The following is an 18349-nucleotide window of genomic DNA, read 5'->3' as shown; positions in this document are numbered from 1 at the left end:
GCTGCTGTTGTAAAGGACAAGTACTATTCCTACTTTGGGCAACTCACAGCTGCCTAGAAGTCTAAGTTCAGGAGAGCTGATGTCCTCTTCTGGCCTCCACAGGGACCTCCCCATCCCCAGCTCCAACGAATAAACGATAAAACAAATTTTGTTTGTAAAGTTATAAGATGAAACAAGCACAATGGCTGGGCGAGCCTGAGGACCTGAGTTTCAGCTCAGAAGCTATGGAAGGGAAGGAGAGCGGTGACCTCAGAAGGTTGTTCTCTGTCCTCCACGTGTGCTTGATGGTGTTTGTACCTTCTGCCCACCCCTGTGTTATACACACACACAAGAAGTCCAACATTTTAAACAGTCTCCTGGGGCTGAGGTGTGGCCCAGTAACAACGTGCTTGCCTAGCATGATGGATTTAACCTTCCCTCCAAAATAAAGAACCTTGGTACCTTAGTATTGGCAGACTGAAATCAGGAACTGATAGAGATTTCTACTCCCAATGTTAATGATGAACCCAGTTCTCTAAGATGGCTGATGGTTAGTAATTTATAGACGGTAAACTTGAACCGAGCCAGTAGACTACTTGTCTGTTGGGATGGAACCCATCATGCGTGTTAGCGTTTATAGTGATTAGTGTTAAGTGCCAGTGATTGGTATAGCATATCACATTAAACTTTTAGAGAATTCTGTTTCAGTGCATTGTTGTGGACAGAGGCTGTTTTACAGATTTGTGAATGAGCATGACAAATGCTAGGACTAAAAACCTATAGGTTCTCAATAGATAGTTTTCTTTTTTTTAAAATTAGGTTCATTCATTTTGTTTCATGAATGTTTTGTGTACATGTATGTATGTGCGCCACATGGGTGCCTCATGCTAGGCAAGCGCTCTACCACTGAGTTAAATCCCCAACCAGGAGCTGCTCTTAACCGCTGAACTATCTCCTAGCCCCAGTAAAGGACTTAATCCCCACTGGTGATTCAATACCTGTCTTAAACATTAGGATGAAATGGGCATTGTAAATTTGGTCATTACTTCATCTGCTAGTGCTGAATTTCCATTAAACACGTAAAATATGCATACACTAAACACCTAAGTGATAATTCCAAGTCACCAATAATGCACCAGTGTCACATTAAGGAAATAAAAACACTTCCCCTTAGCCATTTAACCAAGAGCAAGTTCAGATTTGAATTCTCTACTGCCTGTTCCTGTGTCTCCCCTTCTAACAAAGGCTTCTGCTCTGAACTCATTGAACTGCGCCGAAGGCATCACATGGGGAAGAAATGGCACACTCTACAGAAATCTTTAACAGAGTTTTACAAGGGCTTAGGTCATCGGCTCCAGCTGTCCCTCACCTGACCCAGATAACAGTTTACAAACATCACTGTCTATCAACCAATACCCATGAATGGACATTCACTTTAGAAGATTGCTTTTTAACTTCTGTATTTGCTGCCTTTAGCAAATGATACACAAGCATTGCTGTGGGGTCGGGGGCAGGAGGAGTCCATGATTTAAGATTACAGCTATGTGCTAGCTTAGGTTGTAACAGTTATTACGTGGGAAAACACAAGGCAAATGAAGTCGGTTGTTACATTGTTCTTTTAAAGGTGGGTTAAGCAAACAGGTTAGATACACACAGTAGCAAAGCTGCCTTCGGTGACCCCAAGGTGCATTATTAACTCCGGCTGTGAGGTCCAGCCGAAGTTCCAGCTTCTTAGAATGTAAGCGATGTTTTCCTTTTAATGTATTGCCACGAACATATGCATCTCTTTCTGTGGTTGTTTATTCAACTCATGATATTCTGCAGCTTAGCAGACACTAATATATGGTGTTGGGAAGAGGAACAATTTCATGGTATTTTGCAATCATCTGATAGGTAAAATTAATTAAAACTTGACTATAGTTAATTCATTCAGTCTTAGCTATTACTTTATTCCCCAAAGGTAGAGACCTTAGTAAGTTAATGAGAGTATAATGACGTATATCTTTAACTACTTCCCCATCACCATTGCCTTTCTTACCCTAATATCCAACACAGGAAACACAGACACACACACACACACTCACACTAACATACACTTACACACACATATACACACTCACACACATACACACTCACACACAGACACTCACACTCATATAACACACACACACACACACTGCTCTTTATGCTGCTTTTACTTTTTGAGACCAGGCTTCACTATGTAGCCCATGCTGGCCCTAAATTTCTTTCTTTCTTTTTTCTTTTTTTTTTTTTTTTAAGATTTATTCATTTATTATATATAAGTACACTGTAGCTGTCTTCAGACACACCAGAAGAGGGCATCGGATCTCTTTACAGATGGTTGTGAGCCACCATGTGGTTGCTGGGAATTGAACTCAGGACCTCTGGAAGAGTAGTCAGGTGCTCTTAACCGCTGAGCCATCTCCAGCCCGGCCCTAAATTTCTTAATCTTTCTGTTTGTACCTCCCATGTGCTGGAATTATAGTTGCATACCGCCAGACTGGCTTCTTTTTATCTTTCTATGTAATGAGGTTCATGGTAGTAATTATTACATGAAAATGGGTGCAGAACCTCACGGTGATGTCACAATAATCTGAAATGGAAATAATTTTCTTGAATAGACATTATAGTCCAGACCTTATTTTTCTGTTTAGAGGGTAAATACATAAAACGTCATAATTTGGGGTTGGGGATTTAGCCCAGTGGTAGAGCGCTTGCCTAGCAAGCGCAAGGCCCTGGGTTCGGTCCCCAGCTCCGAAAAAAAGAAAAAAGAAAAAAAAAAGTCATAATTTCCTGTACTTGCCATCTCTGAATATTCTATTGGCTGGAGCTTTTTTACCTTTTGAAAAGTAAACAAAGACTAATTTTCAGTCCAGGTTGGGGTTAGAGGAAACTGTATTTCATGTGTAATTAGTGGCTATTCTTCATCTACCAGATGACAGTCAGTTGCTTGTTTGCTGATTTGTAATTGATGAATGGTTACCATGTTAAATGGGAGAATAGAACAAATGTTAGCTGGGTCTCTATTGGCAGAGAGACCAGGGCAGTAATCATTTTTCCATGAATTGAGACATATTGTTTGTTCTGCCTCTAAAGCCCAGTCTAGATATAACGTGGACTTCTTGGGTGTCACAGTTTTCCTGTTACAGTCTGCAATGAACCAACCACACAAATATGAGAGTTGTATTTTTTTCTCTCTAAATAAATATGCAGGAAATGAATTAAATAACTGAGATCAAGCCTAAATGGGATATGGACTTTTTTCATGAACCCTCAAATTCTATGTTTCTCTTCTTTTCTTCCTTTCTTTCTTCTTCTTTTTTTTTTTTTTTTTTACTTTTGTCTGACTTCGGTCAAGTTCTTTGACATAACCTTTCCTTTATTTCTTCATTCTTTCCTGTCTTTGAGAGATAGGTTCTTGCTGAGCAACCCACAGTCCTCCCATCTTGTCTGGAAGGTAAGGTCTGGTCTGATGTTGCTTCTTCTCACCGCTTGGCTGTGGGGATTCTCCCTTCTAGGAAACAGATGCTAGCCTATGCTGGAGACTTGATTCTGCTGGGATCAGGAGAGCTGTGATGAATAGTTCTGCTTGTTTAGTAGTTTTGGGGGGCGAGAACATACCTGGAGAGTGTAGGCGGATTGGGAGGGGAGGATACCTAAGACGAGGACATGAATTCCCTTGATCATCTTCGGTGACTTGTCTCAGGGATGAAGGTTCTACACAGACTGTACCAAGAGGCTACTGAAGGGGCTTTGATGTGCTAAAAGGTACTATAAGTTCAAAGGTACTGTAAGTTTTATTAATTTGATTTCAATAGTGATTTGAATTTGTACACTTTGGGGGTGGGCTGGTGCAAAAGTTCATGGAGATTGCTTTCGGTAGCTAATTTCTGGTTGGTACTGAGCGCTTTCGGTCTGTACAGCTATTGTAAGCAGAACCATGTTCCCGTTGAGGTAAATATTCATTCTGTTTGCAGATGAGGAAAGTGAAGCTTAGAAAGAAGATCAGTAATCTCCCCAAGGCCACACAGCTAGTTAGTGACAGATTTAAACAACTATTTGATTTTATAGTTATACACTTTAGAACACTGTTCTCTAATAGAACATTAAGTCGACGACTTTTTTCATAAGCGATTCTTTTTAATCATTTATTTGTTTCATGGAAAAACTGGCTTATAGTCCTTCCTGGCTTTGAATGCCCAACTCCATATCCACCCTCTTCCTCTCCCCCGCCACCCCCCAAGACAGTTCTCTGTGTAGCCCTGGCTGTCCTGGAACTTGTTTTGTAGACTGGGCTGGCCTTGAAGTCACAGAGATCAACCTGCATTTGAATGCTGGGATCAAAGGCGTGTGTCACCAGCCAAATCGATACCCTTAATGGTACCTCTTAAAGTTTCTTGGTTTCCATATAGTCCATTGAATGACTAGGCTGGATCACATGACCACACAGACCTTTTGTCTAATGCCTGCATCTTTGACACCGTTTATTCAGCCTTTGAGGGTACAGTGTTTAATTACCTTCCAAACTATAATACTAACTGAAGCAAATATGTTTACTAGGAATGTATGAGTCATCCTTAATGTGTGTTGATTGCATAGGTTATAATTGCAATCATTTACTACGTTTCTTGTATACCAGGAAATCTATTAGTGCTCTACACAGATGACTGACCGCACTAGCTCCCCACAACTTTATAAGGTGGATTTTAAAGCTCCTAGCTGGTAGTCATCCAAGGTCAAGTCTGTAAATAGTGAAGGAACTCAGAATGCAAACACCGTGCGCGTTGATAACAAAGCTCTTATATGATTAATGAAACAGTAACGAAGTTGTATTTTTTGCTTTTCTTGAGACAGTATCTCACTATGAAGCTGAGGCTAACCTCTAACTAGCCTCCCCAGTGCCAAATGCCAATCAGAAGCCAAATGCCTTTTCTACTTGTTTTAGGCCTAGGGATCGCGGCCACTGTTAATTTTAAAAGCGTTTTTTTTTCTCTCATATTGTGACAAATTATCGTTCTTTGATTTTTACTGTTTACTTCCATTCCGCTTATAATTGATGAATGGGAGATTACAGTTTTCACGTCGAGAGCCATTCTGAATCTAAACCGCCAACTGCCGCCAAATGACCGGGGCTTTGTGCCTCTGCGGAGCTCCGCGGGTGTCCTTCCGCCGCAGCCTTCCTTTCCGAGAATCCGCGCTCTTGCCAGAAAAACTATATTTCCCAGAGGCACCAGCGACAGAGAGCGCGGGCTCGGCCAACCCTTCCTTCCTTTGCCCATCCCCCCACATCGTCGCAGCGTGATGATGCAGACGCGTCGGTCGCTGAGGAGTGACGGTCTTCTGGCTCGCGACCGCGGCGGCCGCCTCAACAGCGGTAATAGGCGCAAGAGCGGCGGCGACGACGACTGCAGGGACGACGACGGCGGCGGCGGCGGCGGCGGCGGGGCGGGCGCAGCGCGCACAGGGGAGGGGTTGGCGGGCGGCGCCGGCGGCCTGGACTGCGGCAGCGACGGCCAGGGCCGCTGAAGAGGAGCCTCCAGCAGCGGGCGGTCGAGCTAGGCCTCAGCGGTGCCCGGAGCTGCTCGCGCCGGCCTCGGCGGGAGATCTCCATAGAGACGGTGACAAACACAAACGCGGGGGTCCGCACGCGGCCGGCGGTCCTCAGCCAGCTCACGGCCTTCAGCCGCCGCCACTGCCTTCCTCGCCGCGCGAACTCTCATTTCCCGCTCGCTCCCTCGCGGTTCTCGCTGTGTCTGTGTGTCGCCTAGGGCCGGGCGGGGGAGGCCCTCAGGCCGCCGCCTCTGCCTCTCCCGCCCGGGAGCGGTAGTGGGAGGTCGCCCAGGCTCCGCCATGGCCTCAGGAGCCGGAGGCATAGGAGGGGGCGGCGGCGGCGGCAAGATCCGGACGCGTCGTTGCCACCAGGGGCCGGTGAAGCCTTACCAGCAGGGGCGACCCCAACACCAGGTACGGGACCAGCACGCCGCCAGGACTGGGCGGCTCCGGGTAGCCGCTCTGGGGGGCGGTGCGAGGCCCCGGCGCCCCACGTGGAGGGGACCAGAGGGCCTGAGGCAGGGCCGGGGTGGCGACGGGAAGTGGGTAGAGCCTGGCCAGGCCTGGCGTCGCACACGTGGGGTGCGAGCGGCCTCTCCCAGCCCTCCCGCCCAGGGGCTTTCCCCGGCGGGCGCAGGGCGGGAAAAGAAATTCCAGGCTTCTGATACTCGGGCTTCTTTTTTGGCGGGTTTTGGGGTTTTGATGGTATTACTCACGACCTCGCGAGGGAACAAGGGAAAGATGTGGCAACAGGCCTATCCGCTGGCAGGCTTTTTCTTTCTGGTGTTCCCGGGTTTAGGGTGCGTGGGGAGGTTAATCTGCCACCGGGACCCGGAGAGACTTGGGGAGGGGGCGCTGTTACCCGGATAGTGGAATAATTCCGTTTTAGCCATATTTAATCTTAAATGATAGTTCAGTCCCCTCGTCTGCCTGCTTGGCCTTTCCAGATCTGAACACACTGGTTTAGCTTCTCGTCCTTTCCTCTCTTAACTGAGTTATAGTTATGTGGCACTGAGGAGTTTTGAAAGTCCCTCGCCGCTCTTACGTCTGGTCTCTGATGCGCGATTCTTCCCTCTCCTCTCCACCCCGCTCTGTATTCTGAAGACCAGAATCAGCCATTCTCTACAGTTCACCAGAGATCAACTCTTATCTTATACACCAAATATTTTTTAATACTGGGCATTTTCTAGAAGTTTAAGGTATTTTGGACTCTCTAGGAGTGTTGGTAATCTTATAGGTTAAGCCACCTTATGCCTTCTTAGGGTGTTTATAAAAAAGTCGATTTCTGTTGTAAATGAGATATTCGGTTCAGAAAAAAATTTGAGTTTTTAAAAATTGTGAGAATTAAAATGTTAAAAATCCACTTTAACAAAGCCACTTTTACAGGGCCTCGTGTACTAAAGTAGGAAGTGTGTATTTTAAGCTTATTGAAGAAGGGCTAGTAAATAACTTGTTGCGTATTCGTAAATGTAGATTTTTCTTGTTTTATCCTGGCTAGTGCTAAAATTGAATACTTAGCGTTTTTGTTTGGTAATGTTAAATTATATCACTTTCGGGATTTTAAAAAGTAAAGCTAGGTAAAATTTTGAATAGTAAAAGCTGTGGTTTACATACTGAGAAGTTATTTGTCCTTGGTTGGAAGGAAGCCTTGGCATATTACCATTTTCCCTAGATGTGTGCAGAATGCTGAGGCGCCAGGGGTATTATTCCCAAGCAGATTTTTAAGACGAAGATTTTCCAAGCCTGGCCATTTTACTTTACCTGACACTGTACAGTGGACATTAAGACAAACATACTTTTCTCCTAAGAGTAACGAATCACCTGAATGCTTGTTAAAGGAAAATGAAAACAATTTGAGCAGAGAAATGGATGGCTTGGCTAGAGTTTAGAAAGAAGTCAATATTGTGATATTATGATAGAGTTTAGAAAGAAACAAAAGTTATGATCACAACTTATTTTAAAATGTATTTAGATAAAAAAACTAATTTGAGAGAGAAGTTGAGCCAACTAAAGCCCAATGTGTTTTAGAACTGATCCAGATTTCAGGTTGTATAGTTTTAGAGCTCAGTAGTTAAGCTGTAACTTATGTAAAATATTAGCTTCTTGCCTCAGTCATTTAAAAAGTAAATACATCTTTGACCTGGAATTAAAGATAACTTTCTTGATTTGCTGATTTAATATTGGCAGAATCAACTAAAGAAAAGTATTCGGGATTATATAAAAGAATACAGCTCAGTTTTTGTTTCTGTCTTAAAGTAACTAGTCTTACCTGGAACTTAGTGGATGTCATTGTCCTCTACTAGCAGAGCTCGTCAGCTGGTTGTTTTTTGCAGCAGCTGCTGAGTCATCTTGGGTATAGTGAGAAGCTTCATGACATGGCATGTTTCATACTAATATTTGATAAGTGTCCAGATCTCTGAGCAGAATAAAACCTTTGGTTGTGTAGTAGAAGGTTAGAAGAAGTAAGCAGTGGTGGGTGCTATTGGTGGATGCAGGACAGCAAATGTCTGGCCAAAGAGCTACTGCAGTCACACAGTACCTGTGGCTCCTGTCTCATGTTCAGCTGACTTCTGATTTCCTGTTTTGACTTCTGGTTTAGGTCTTCTGGGAAATGTCTAAACTTTAACATTTTTCTACTTTTAACTTTTCTTTTAAAAAAGCTACCTTGTTTGAAGTTGTAGAACTAGAAAGATACTGTCTTGATCAACCAAATAAAAGAAGTAACAGTTGCGTGTAGAGATAGCTGGGTATAGAGGTACATACCTGAGATCACAGCTGCTGAGAGGCTGAGGCCAGGGGACTCATAGTAACCCTCGGCCAGCCTGAACTGTAGGCTGTCTTCAAGAAGTGTAGAAGTAAGAGAGGATGCTGGATGGTTATTTTCCCCTACCCCATTAGCCAGGTACTTTTTAGCTTTTTTTTTTTTTTTTTTTTATAAAGACAGGGTCCTTCTGTGTGGCTCAGGCTGACCTTAAACCTGAGACCTTCCTGCTTAGATCTCTTGCTTACTTAACCCAGATACTTTTAAAAAACGCATAATTTTCTAGTTGGGAGTTCTTTTCTCCTGTTTGGTCTCCTTTCCTATGTCCATTGTGTGTAGCAAGGCTGCTTTTTTCCTAATAGCTACCACATACACTTGAGCTCCTGAGCAAAACTTACTTCTGGAAGAATCTGTTGCCACATCCTGGTGAGGCAGACCCATTTGCTTTTGTCCCTCCCCTCTTTTGGTGCTAAAAGATTTTCTGGCTTGGAGCAAAGGGATCTACTTTTCATCTTTACAGAAACAGGGATGGCTGATAGCCTGACCATCCTGGTTTAAATCAGTGACTACATTCAACTGTTTAAAAAGCTGGGGAAGGGAAGGAGTTCTCTTTCATCAATATTTTACATCAAGGGTTGATGAATCTTTTTTTATGAAGAAACAAAGTTCTTTTGAGGCTCCGTAGCTGCAGTTTTTTTTTTCTTTTTTTTTTTTTTTCAGAGCTGGGGACCGAACCCAGGGCCTTGCGCTTGCTAGGCAAGCGCTCTACCGCTGAGCTAAATCCCCAACCCCGAGCTGCAGTTTTTTTTAAAAAGGATTATTGGCAAATACTAAAACCATTTTTAGCTTTAAGGCCAGGTCAAAGGCTAGATTGTCCCACAGTCACCGGAGTTTGTAGAACCTGGTTTGTGATAGGATACTTTTTGTTTGTTTTGGTACTTGATTTTTTTTTTTTTTTGATCCAAATAAGTGTGTCCTGGCTAACATTTGATGGCTAAAGAGTGTTCTCAGCTTTGAAAAGAGTAGTAATATTTCTCAATATTTTACTCATTCCAGATACTAAATAATTTTACTCTTTGTATCTTAGATGCTTAGTGCTTTTGGTAGATACAGAAATAATTTTTAAAAACATTCTGATGAAATCACAATAAGTTTGAATCCCTGTTCTGCCTGAGGAGTTGATGATGAAAAATTCTGCTTAATTTTGTCATCTGTAAATGGAAGATTAAATGATATAAAACTGTCAGATGGTATAGTTAGAACTCATTTGAAGTTGTGATTAAATAGAGCCTTGACTTTAACATTTCTTTTGGTTCTTTTTTTCGGAGCTGGGGATCGAACCCAGGGCCTTGCGCTTCCTAGGCAAGCGCTCTACCACTGAGCTAAATCCCCAACCCGACTTTAACATTTCTGAGTGGTCTGTGCATTTGCTGTCTTTTAGAATTAGCATTTTGTTTTTGTTTTCTTCCTCTGGTTACTCAAGTCTTTTCCAAACTCATTCTAAACTTAAGGTCTTTGTTTATTTACCAAGTGAAAATCAAACTAAAGTGATCTAAACTATTGATGGATGGGAGATTCCTTCCTTTCCCTACCTTGTTAAACAGTTGAATGTGGTCACTGACTTAAGCAGGGAAGGATAGGTTATCAGCCATCCTGTTTTCTAAGAAGGTAGATTGATTAACTTAGACCCAAACTAGAAAACCTAGTACCAAAACTTTATTACACAATTTGACATAAGTCTACCTTTATCACAATTTTTAAAAAGACCTTGTCTTTTTCTTGAGAAGTACCAGTCACTTAAGTATGTAGGTAGAAAAGTTCTGAATTGATGAATAGAAAGTGGATGGCGGCCCCCACCCCCTTTTCACACTGGCTGGCTGGCTTGGTTGCTGGCTTGCTTAAGGTGAGAGATCCCAGCATGTTATCTTACCACTTAACACTTTTTCTTACCAGGTTTTTAATATGACAACCAAAAAAAAGCTCCATTTATGTCTCCATTTCCTGGAAAATCCTAATGATATAAGTGCCTTAGCTTGAAGTAAAATGAAGTCTTTAGTCAGATGCTTCTAAAGATAGCCATCTTATTAGGTGCGGGATATTGGGAACATTGCAATAATTCTGTATTTTCAACTTTTACATTTTTTTTTCTTTTTTTAAAAGAGTTATTTATTTTATGTAATGAGTACAGTGTTGCTATCTTCAGATACCAGAAGAGAGCATCAGATCCCATTACAGATGGTTGTGAGCCACCATGTGGTTGCTGAGAATTGAATTTAGGACCTCTGGAAGAGCAGTCCAGTCAGTGCTCTTAACCATTGAGCCATCTCTCCAAGCCCCCAAATTTTATATTTCTGATCTAGAGCTTCCTTTAATATGTCCCCAGCTATTCTGGAACTTGCTAAATAAATAGCTCAAGGTGGCCTTGTACTGGAATTCTGCCTGTGCTCAAAAAGCAAGAAGGCATATTTGCAGTCTTGATGTCAGACACAGTTTATTATCAGAAAGGGGTACAAGAACACCTTTCTCACCTATAAGTATTTCTATTTATTTGATTGTGCTTCATCTTTTTATAGTGTGGCTTGAGAAATTCTTAGTCTCAGTATTAAAATGTGAGATGAGATAGTTCTTAGCGGGGGCTAACTACTATGGACTTTTAATGGGTTGTACTTGTTACATTTTAAAGTTTTTTTTAAATTCGTTTTTCAAAAGTCTTGCTTTTACTGTTTTCATATATATGAGTCTGTGCTTGTGAACGTGTGCATGCATTTGTGTTGGTGCCTGTGAAGACCAGAAGAGTGTTAGAGCCTCTGGAGCTGGAGTTACAGGCAGTTTTGAGTACCTGACAAACTGCTGGAACTGAACCTGAGCCTTCTGAGAGCACTCACTGAGCCATCCAGGCCCTATTTTTATTTTTGAGGCAGGGTCTTCCTATAGCCTAATCTGGCTTGAACTTAACTATGTAGTCCAAGCTGGTCTTGATCTTTAGATCTTTGTACCTCAGCTCCTGAGTGCTGGGAGTGCTAGAATTAGCAAGCATATGAATGTTACCATGCCCAGGCAGTGTTTTAAGTTTTGAAGGAGGTTAAAAGAGGCTACTTGGAAGTATTTAATTCTTTAGCCAGAAAGATATTTTTAAGTGACTGGGTAAGTTTAACAGTTTATAAAATATGACAGTGTCCAAGCTTTGCAGCTTAATTTCAGATTATCAAAATTAGACTTAGTATAAATGTCTTTAGAATACTTAATTTCTTCCCATATGAAATAACCCAGCATTTATGTTTCAGTGAGGCAGCTTTAAAAAAAAGAGACTAAAAAAAAAACCTTTGGGTGAAAAAAAAACTAGTGACTGCACAGGCACTAAGTGAGTAGGAGGACGAAGGGGCCTGCAAGAATGAGGTATTAATGTAATAAAGGGGTCTGACCAGTGGAAATCAAAACGGTGGAATATTTTGGAAGAGTAAGGCCTGGTAGACAAAATCTGGTGCTAGAATTAGTTTTTATCATGGTCAGTGAGCCAGTGAAGTTAACTTATGAAAGATTGTAGAATCGAATGCTATTTAATAAGGATAATGTGAAACGAGTTGAGTGAACCTAAGTAGAATGGAGTAGAGAAACAAGATAAAGACCTGGAGAAGAGACTTGTGTGTGAAGAAGCAGGGCTGAGTGAGGAGTCGGCTAAATTGGGAAGTTGCCTTCTGGTGAAAAGAAAGTGAATATAGAATAAATGGTTTCCCTCCACCCCCAGAGTCTCTTGTGATCTAAGGTTGAGTAGAATATGAAATACTGTGTTCCCCACTGCTGTGATTTGTATATGGGATTGGATTATTTGTAATATCTTTTACCAAGTGAAGAAACTAACCGTCAAGGCAAAAATCTAGTGGATTTATAGTTTAAGTTTGAGAATTTTCTCCTTTCATCTTCAATTTAACTTCATTATTTTTAATTACTTACTGTAGACTTTGCTTGTGCTACAGATAAAATCACAGTTATATTTTTGATGCACTGAGTTTTGCATGGGGGCATTTGCCTTTTATTTAGTTGGCTTTGTCATCAGTGTAGAGGGAGGTTCTGTTTACTCTGCTTTAAGATGGTTTTTCATGTCTGAGGGGAAGAGATATATGGAACAGTAGAAATTGTTAAAATTGATAAAGCCAGAAGCCTTAAATTCAGAAAATACTTGTGCTTTTGTTGAAACTTATGTTTCATGTATTTGGATGGTGGTTCTTTGCAATTTTAAGAGTTTTTATTTTAAAGCATTCCCACATTGTCCTCCTTTCTAGGAAAACTCCTTAGTGAAAACATGGAGAAGTTTCCTCTTTTCCTAGCTCTCTTCTTGAGGGTCTTATGAAGCTGAGGCTGGCTTCTAATTCTTGATCTTCATTCTCCATGTATGTCTATGTAACATGTGTGTTGTGTGCCCTTGGAGGCCACCTCAGGGAAGCAAGGGCGCTACGCAGAAGGGAGTGATTGCCCTAGGCTGGAAGTTTCAGTTCTGAAGAAAAACTTTCATTCTTGTTGAGTGTAGAAATTGATTTAGTTAAGTAGGAGTTACTTTGTTTGTGTTTTCTCTTTTTTGTAATTTAACATTTTTCTTTTTTAGAATTCTAAAGTGTCCTTATTCTGTAGCCTTTCCTGTCCTTCAACTGGCCCTTTCCCTTCCATCCTTATGCTAAGCTTACTGGTGAGCACCACTGTGCCCAGCTAGTAAAGCATTCTTCCATCAACTTTGATCCATTTCTATGAAGACCTGAAGAACTCTTTGGCATGGAGCCGTCTTCCTCCATAAGAATACTTTTTTCTCTTTTCTGGTTCCTTTCACCCCTCTCCCATTTCTCTCAGGTCTCAGGGAGGCCAGACTGGAATCTAGCTCCTGGTCTTTATTCTCAGCTTTTCATTAGTGGCTGACAGTTGATGTGTACATTTTTGGAATATGTCTGATTTTATTTACATACTATAGGAGGGGTTTTCCTGAAATGTATTTTTTTGGTTAGTGTGTTCTCTCTCTCTCTCTCTCTCTCTCTCTCTCTCTCTCTCTCTCTCTCTCTCTCTCCCTCTCCCTCTCCCTCTCCCTCTCCCTCTCCCTCTCCCTCTCTCTCTTCCTTTGTTTTCTGTTTTTTCAAGACAGAGTTTCTCTATGTACTCTGGCTGCCCTGAAACTTGATTTGTAGACCAACCAGACTAGCCTAGAGCTCACAGAGATCTGCTTGCCTCTGCCACTCAACTGGTGGGACTAAAGGTGTGCTCTGCCTCAGCTGACACTGCCACAACCACTGCCCGGCTCTGAAATGTATCTTAATTTCCTGTCATACACATCTGATTTCCTAATACCTTCAAATAGAGTGGCTATCTAACTTGATCATGTATCAATCTCTTGGGAGGAGGAGGAGGGCTTAAACCAGCTAACGTTCATAACGTTCATGCTTTAGCATTATGGAGGACTTAAGGTTTTTGCTCATCCTGTAGCTAATGGCTGTAGTTAGAACATGTTAGACCAGAGTTCATGTTTCTTCTTTTTTTTTTAAAGATTTATTTATTTATTTAAAGTACACTGTGGCTGTCTTCAAACACACCAGAAGAGGGCATCAGATCTCATTATAGGTGGTTGTGAGCCACAATGTGATTGCTGGGATTTGAACTCAGGACCTCTGGAAGAACAGTCAGTGCTCTTAACCGCTGACCCTTCTCTCTAGCCCCATTTTTTCTTTATGATTTGCAGTCATTCAACCTAAGAGTTATGTTTGGTTGCTGAAATATAAGGATGTATATTTTAATGGCCTCAGGTCAGTTGGTGTCTCACCCTTCTATTCTTTGAGGTGTCATTCATTGTGAGTCCTGTTGTGCTAAGGCTAGATAAGCTGGCAAATGTCTCTCAGTCTCTGTCTCTCTCGACTCTCTCTCTCTCTCTCTCTCTCTCTCTCTCTCTCTCTCTTCTTCCTGTCTCTCTTTTTTTTTTTTTTTTTGGTTCTTTTTTTTTTGGAGCTGGGGACCCGAACCCAGGGCCTTATGCCTTCCTAGGTAAGCGCTCTACCACTGAGCTAAATCCCCAGCCCCTTGTGTATTGTTTTTTGTGGCAGAGTTTCCTATGTGGAGCCCTGACTGTCCTAGAGCTGACTAGGCTGGCCTTAAACTCACAGAGATCCACCTGCCTCTGCCTCAGAACTGCTGGGATTAAAGGTGTGCACTATTACTGCCTGACTGGCTTTCAGTTTTGTTTTCTGATCTTCCAGGTATTAAGTGGTGCTTCCAGGTATTATGTGACAGGCAAAAATGCCATTTCTAAGAACAGTATAGTTTATTTTGTAAGTACTTTTAAGTCTTTTGCAATAGGAGGAGGGTGATAGCTGTTACTCTGTCTGCTTTATAAACATTAGGCTCATGTCCATAGTCATTTCTATCTAAAGTAATTAATACTGTGTATTGAGATATACAAAAAGGGAAAAATGAATTTGTGTTCTTTAGAATGAAATTCTAGAACCATTGGCTTTAATATGTTTGATAGTTTACCATATAGATTTATATTTTTGTTTGGAGAAGATAGAAGAAGAATTTTGTTAAACTTATTGTTATTTATACCTTTCCCAATAAAGCAATTCCCTTTAGTAGTCAAGAATCTGTTTCAGAAAGATCTTCCATTTTTTTCTCTTGAGAGAAATTTTAAAGCCTTAATTGTTTTGGACTTGTTTCCAAAGTAGAGTTACCTATTACTCCTTGACTTTAATTTCTTTTTTAATCTGCTAAGCTTCCTTTTCCTTTCTTGATTCTCTGAAGCCTAATTAATGCTGTTTCATGAGTGAAATTTATGCCTGAAATTGAGTACCATATCCCAGCTTGTTTGTGCTAGCTCTTTCCCTTATCAGTAGAATTAGCACATTTCTGTGATACTTTAAGAAGGACTTTCATGTTATTTCATTTGATATTTATCATTGTTCCAATGGGCAATAGTAGGCGGGATGTTCTTAGAGTAAATAAGGAGACTCTGGTATTCAAGTTCTGCCATAGGTTCCAGGATGCCACGGCTCATGTTAGTACTCTGTTCTGAGTACACACAGACATGCTTGGGTTTTAGGATGCTCCTTAGTGGCATTGCATTGTCTTGTCTTCATCCATGCCTATTTTGTTTGCTTGTTTGTTTGTTTTTTGAATGGAACTGTGAGATTGGACTATGTTCCTGTCTCTTCATTCATAAAGTGCCTTATTCTTACTACGTAAGATGATTCTGAGTATTCAGTTGACGATTACTTAGAAGAGTGCCCAGATTCTCACTACAGTGGCAGTGAATGTCAGCTGCAGCATTATACCAAATTGTTTTTTCCTTTAGTTTTGACATGATAAAGCTAATCTTCAGATTTTTTTTTTTCTTTTTTTTTTCGGAGCTGGGGACCGAACCCAGGGCCTTGCACTTCCTAGGCAAGCGCTCTACCACTGAGCTAAATCCCCAACCCCTAATCTTCAGATTTTTAAGGGGAAGACTTTATAAGATTTTATCACTAAATGAAGCCTTAGATTATTTTTTGAGTTTGATTATATGTTGGATTAGTTATCTTTCCTATTTTATGGGGGATTTCTCTTAGTTTTCTTGGCTTAATTATTTTTTTTTTTTAACTTTTATAATGCTGAAGAATCTAAACCCAAGGCTTCAAGCTTGAGAAGCAGGCAGTCCACCAGCTGTACTACCATATTTGTAGTTCTTTTGTCTTCCTTAAAGAATGTGACACGGGGTTGGGGATTTAGCTCAGTACCCTGGGTTCAGTCCCCAGCTCCGGAAAAAAAAAAAAAAAAAAGAATGTGACACAAAATAATTATTGAAATGGTTTATAGTGTGTCTTTAATGTACTGTCTATTGCCAAATCTAGATCTTGGTTAGTTGATGATTCATTAAAAACAGTGTAATGTCAAACTGAATCTTGGTAAATTTTGTTAGAAACACTTGTGTTTTCTTGGTGTGACTTTCTTTAAGTACTTACAAAGATAAATTTTCTAAAATGGTCTTATGTATGTTTTCTCCAACAGGGCATTCTTAGCAGGGTTACAGAATCTGTTAAGAATATTGTACCAGGGTGGCTACAAAGATACTTCAACAAGAGTGAAAATGCCTGTAACTGTTCAGTAAATGCAGATGAAGTTCCACGTTGGCCGGAAAATAGAGAAGATGAGCGTGAGATTTATGTCGATGAGAACACAAACACTGATGATGGGAGAATCACCCCTGAGCCCACAGGCAGTAACACAGAAGGTAAATAGTGTGGGTTACAAAGCATAGATCTTTTTTCTAGTTTAAATATCTTTATATTACCTGAGTATGCATACCCTAACTGAGTGGTATGCAGATCCTGTATGGAACATAGGGAATCAGGTTCACACTGAGCATGTTACTTAGTAGTCTTTTAAAATAGTATTTTGTGTGTATATGCACATGGGCTAGCATGCCACAGTGTTATGTGTGGATATCAAAGGACAACTGTGTGGTAGAGTCAGTCCTCTTTTTCTCCTTTTACATGAGTTCCCAGGCATTGAACTCAGGACATTAGGCTTGCAGTCCCCTTTATCTGCTGTGGTTTTTCACAGATGGAGTTACAATGTTTTTTGAATGAATAAATGACATAGATGTGTGACTTGTTAGTGTTGATGTAGTTAGTAATGTATATTCCTATCTAGTTGGCCTGTAAGGATAAATAGTAAAGTGGGCTTGAAAGAATGGTTACTTAAGCAGAGCCAAGTGAATTTCTTGAGTTTAAAGAGAATTCTGTCTTAACCCTCCCCTCCACCTCCACCACCCCTAAAACCACACACCATAGGATTGCCCATAGACTAGGCTACTGTGGTGGGGGCATTTTCCTATTTAAGGTTCCCTTTTCTCAGATGACTCCATCTTGGGTCAGGTTGACATACCAGAGCACTGTAGAAGTACTCAGTTTCACATAGTCTGAAATTTTGCTGTCTTTTATTAGGATAACTTGAATTTAGATACGTCTACCTTTCATGTTACCAGCAACACCATTGAGGCTTTATTTAATTTGGTAGATCTCTAAGGAGATTGCTTCCATTGCACTTTGTTTCCTGGCCGTCTAAACAGGCTTTCTGTTTTTTGATAAGAAATTTCTGGTGAGCACTAGTAGTAGAAGCGCCATTACCAGGTTGATGATCTTACTTGTAAGGATTAAAAGTAACCTGTGTTTCTGATTTTATATATGTCAAATTAATGTGTGTGTGTGTTCATGAACACAGTGGAATTAATTGGAACTTATATTTTATTAAATTACTAAATTTCTTGGTAGAGTGTGACATGTGAATTGTATATCTTTGCAAATTTTAAATGCAAATTATTGGGTAAAAACTAGAAGATGTTACAGTGTAGTTAATATTTCCTCTAAATGTTGGTAAGATTTCATACATAGTAGTCCAATAAGGAAATGTCTATGTGTCCACTGAGATAAGGTTTCAGGCCACTATGATAAGGATAGAACCTAGGCCTTTGCAGATCTAGGCAAGCACTAACATTGAGCCGGATCTCTAGCCATTTAGAAGCAAGTAGACAGCTTTCTGATTCCTATTTCAAACCTCAGCCTCATTGTTTCCTCTCCTTCACTTCTTAGATTTGATCTTGCTCCTATCTTAATCCTGTCAGTCCAAGATAGTTCTTAAAATCCTTCCTGCTCTTACTCAAGGCGTTTATTATTTGATTCTGCAGTCAGTGTGTGTGGAGTCAAGTACCACTGATAACTTTTTTACAAAGGTGAATATAGGCCTTACTAGATAGAGCCAAAAATCTGTTTGCATTTATTAATGTGAAATATTTAAATGTAAGGTGTTTTCAAAATAATCTTAAAAATATTGCTGTTCAGTTAGTGTCGAAATGTAGGAAGCTAAAAGTAGCTTACATGTGGCAGTCCTGAATGTGTACTAAATTTGAAGTTTTGCAAATTTATTAATAGTAAAAACAGAGCTCGAGAGTATTGAACATTCAAGTAGCTCAGCAACAACAGAATCGTGGCCATTTCAAGTTTGTTCTTACAGCATTCTATCCACGTACCTCCTTGT

The 18349-nt window shown here is 40.8% G+C and overlaps 1 protein-coding gene across 1 annotated transcript in view; it reads left to right on the top strand.

The window, feature by feature from the left end:
* Positions 1–5054: 5054 nt before the first annotated feature.
* Nup153 (nucleoporin 153) overlaps positions 5055–18349 on the top strand; it is a 52340-nt gene continuing 39045 nt past the window's right edge. The window contains exons 1-2 of the mRNA XM_032885124.1: positions 5055–5964; positions 16322–16544. Coding sequence (XP_032741015.1) covers positions 5851–5964; positions 16322–16544 — 337 coding nt within the window. The 5' untranslated portion in view covers positions 5055–5850. The remainder of the gene's footprint in view (positions 5965–16321; positions 16545–18349) is intronic.

This window comes from Rattus rattus, chromosome 14 (assembly GCF_011064425.1).
Source record: "Rattus rattus isolate New Zealand chromosome 14, Rrattus_CSIRO_v1, whole genome shotgun sequence".
Lineage (NCBI taxonomy): Eukaryota > Metazoa > Chordata > Mammalia > Rodentia > Muridae > Rattus > Rattus rattus.
Note: the sequence above shows the minus strand (reverse complement) of the source record. Positions and strands in the feature narration are given on the sequence as shown.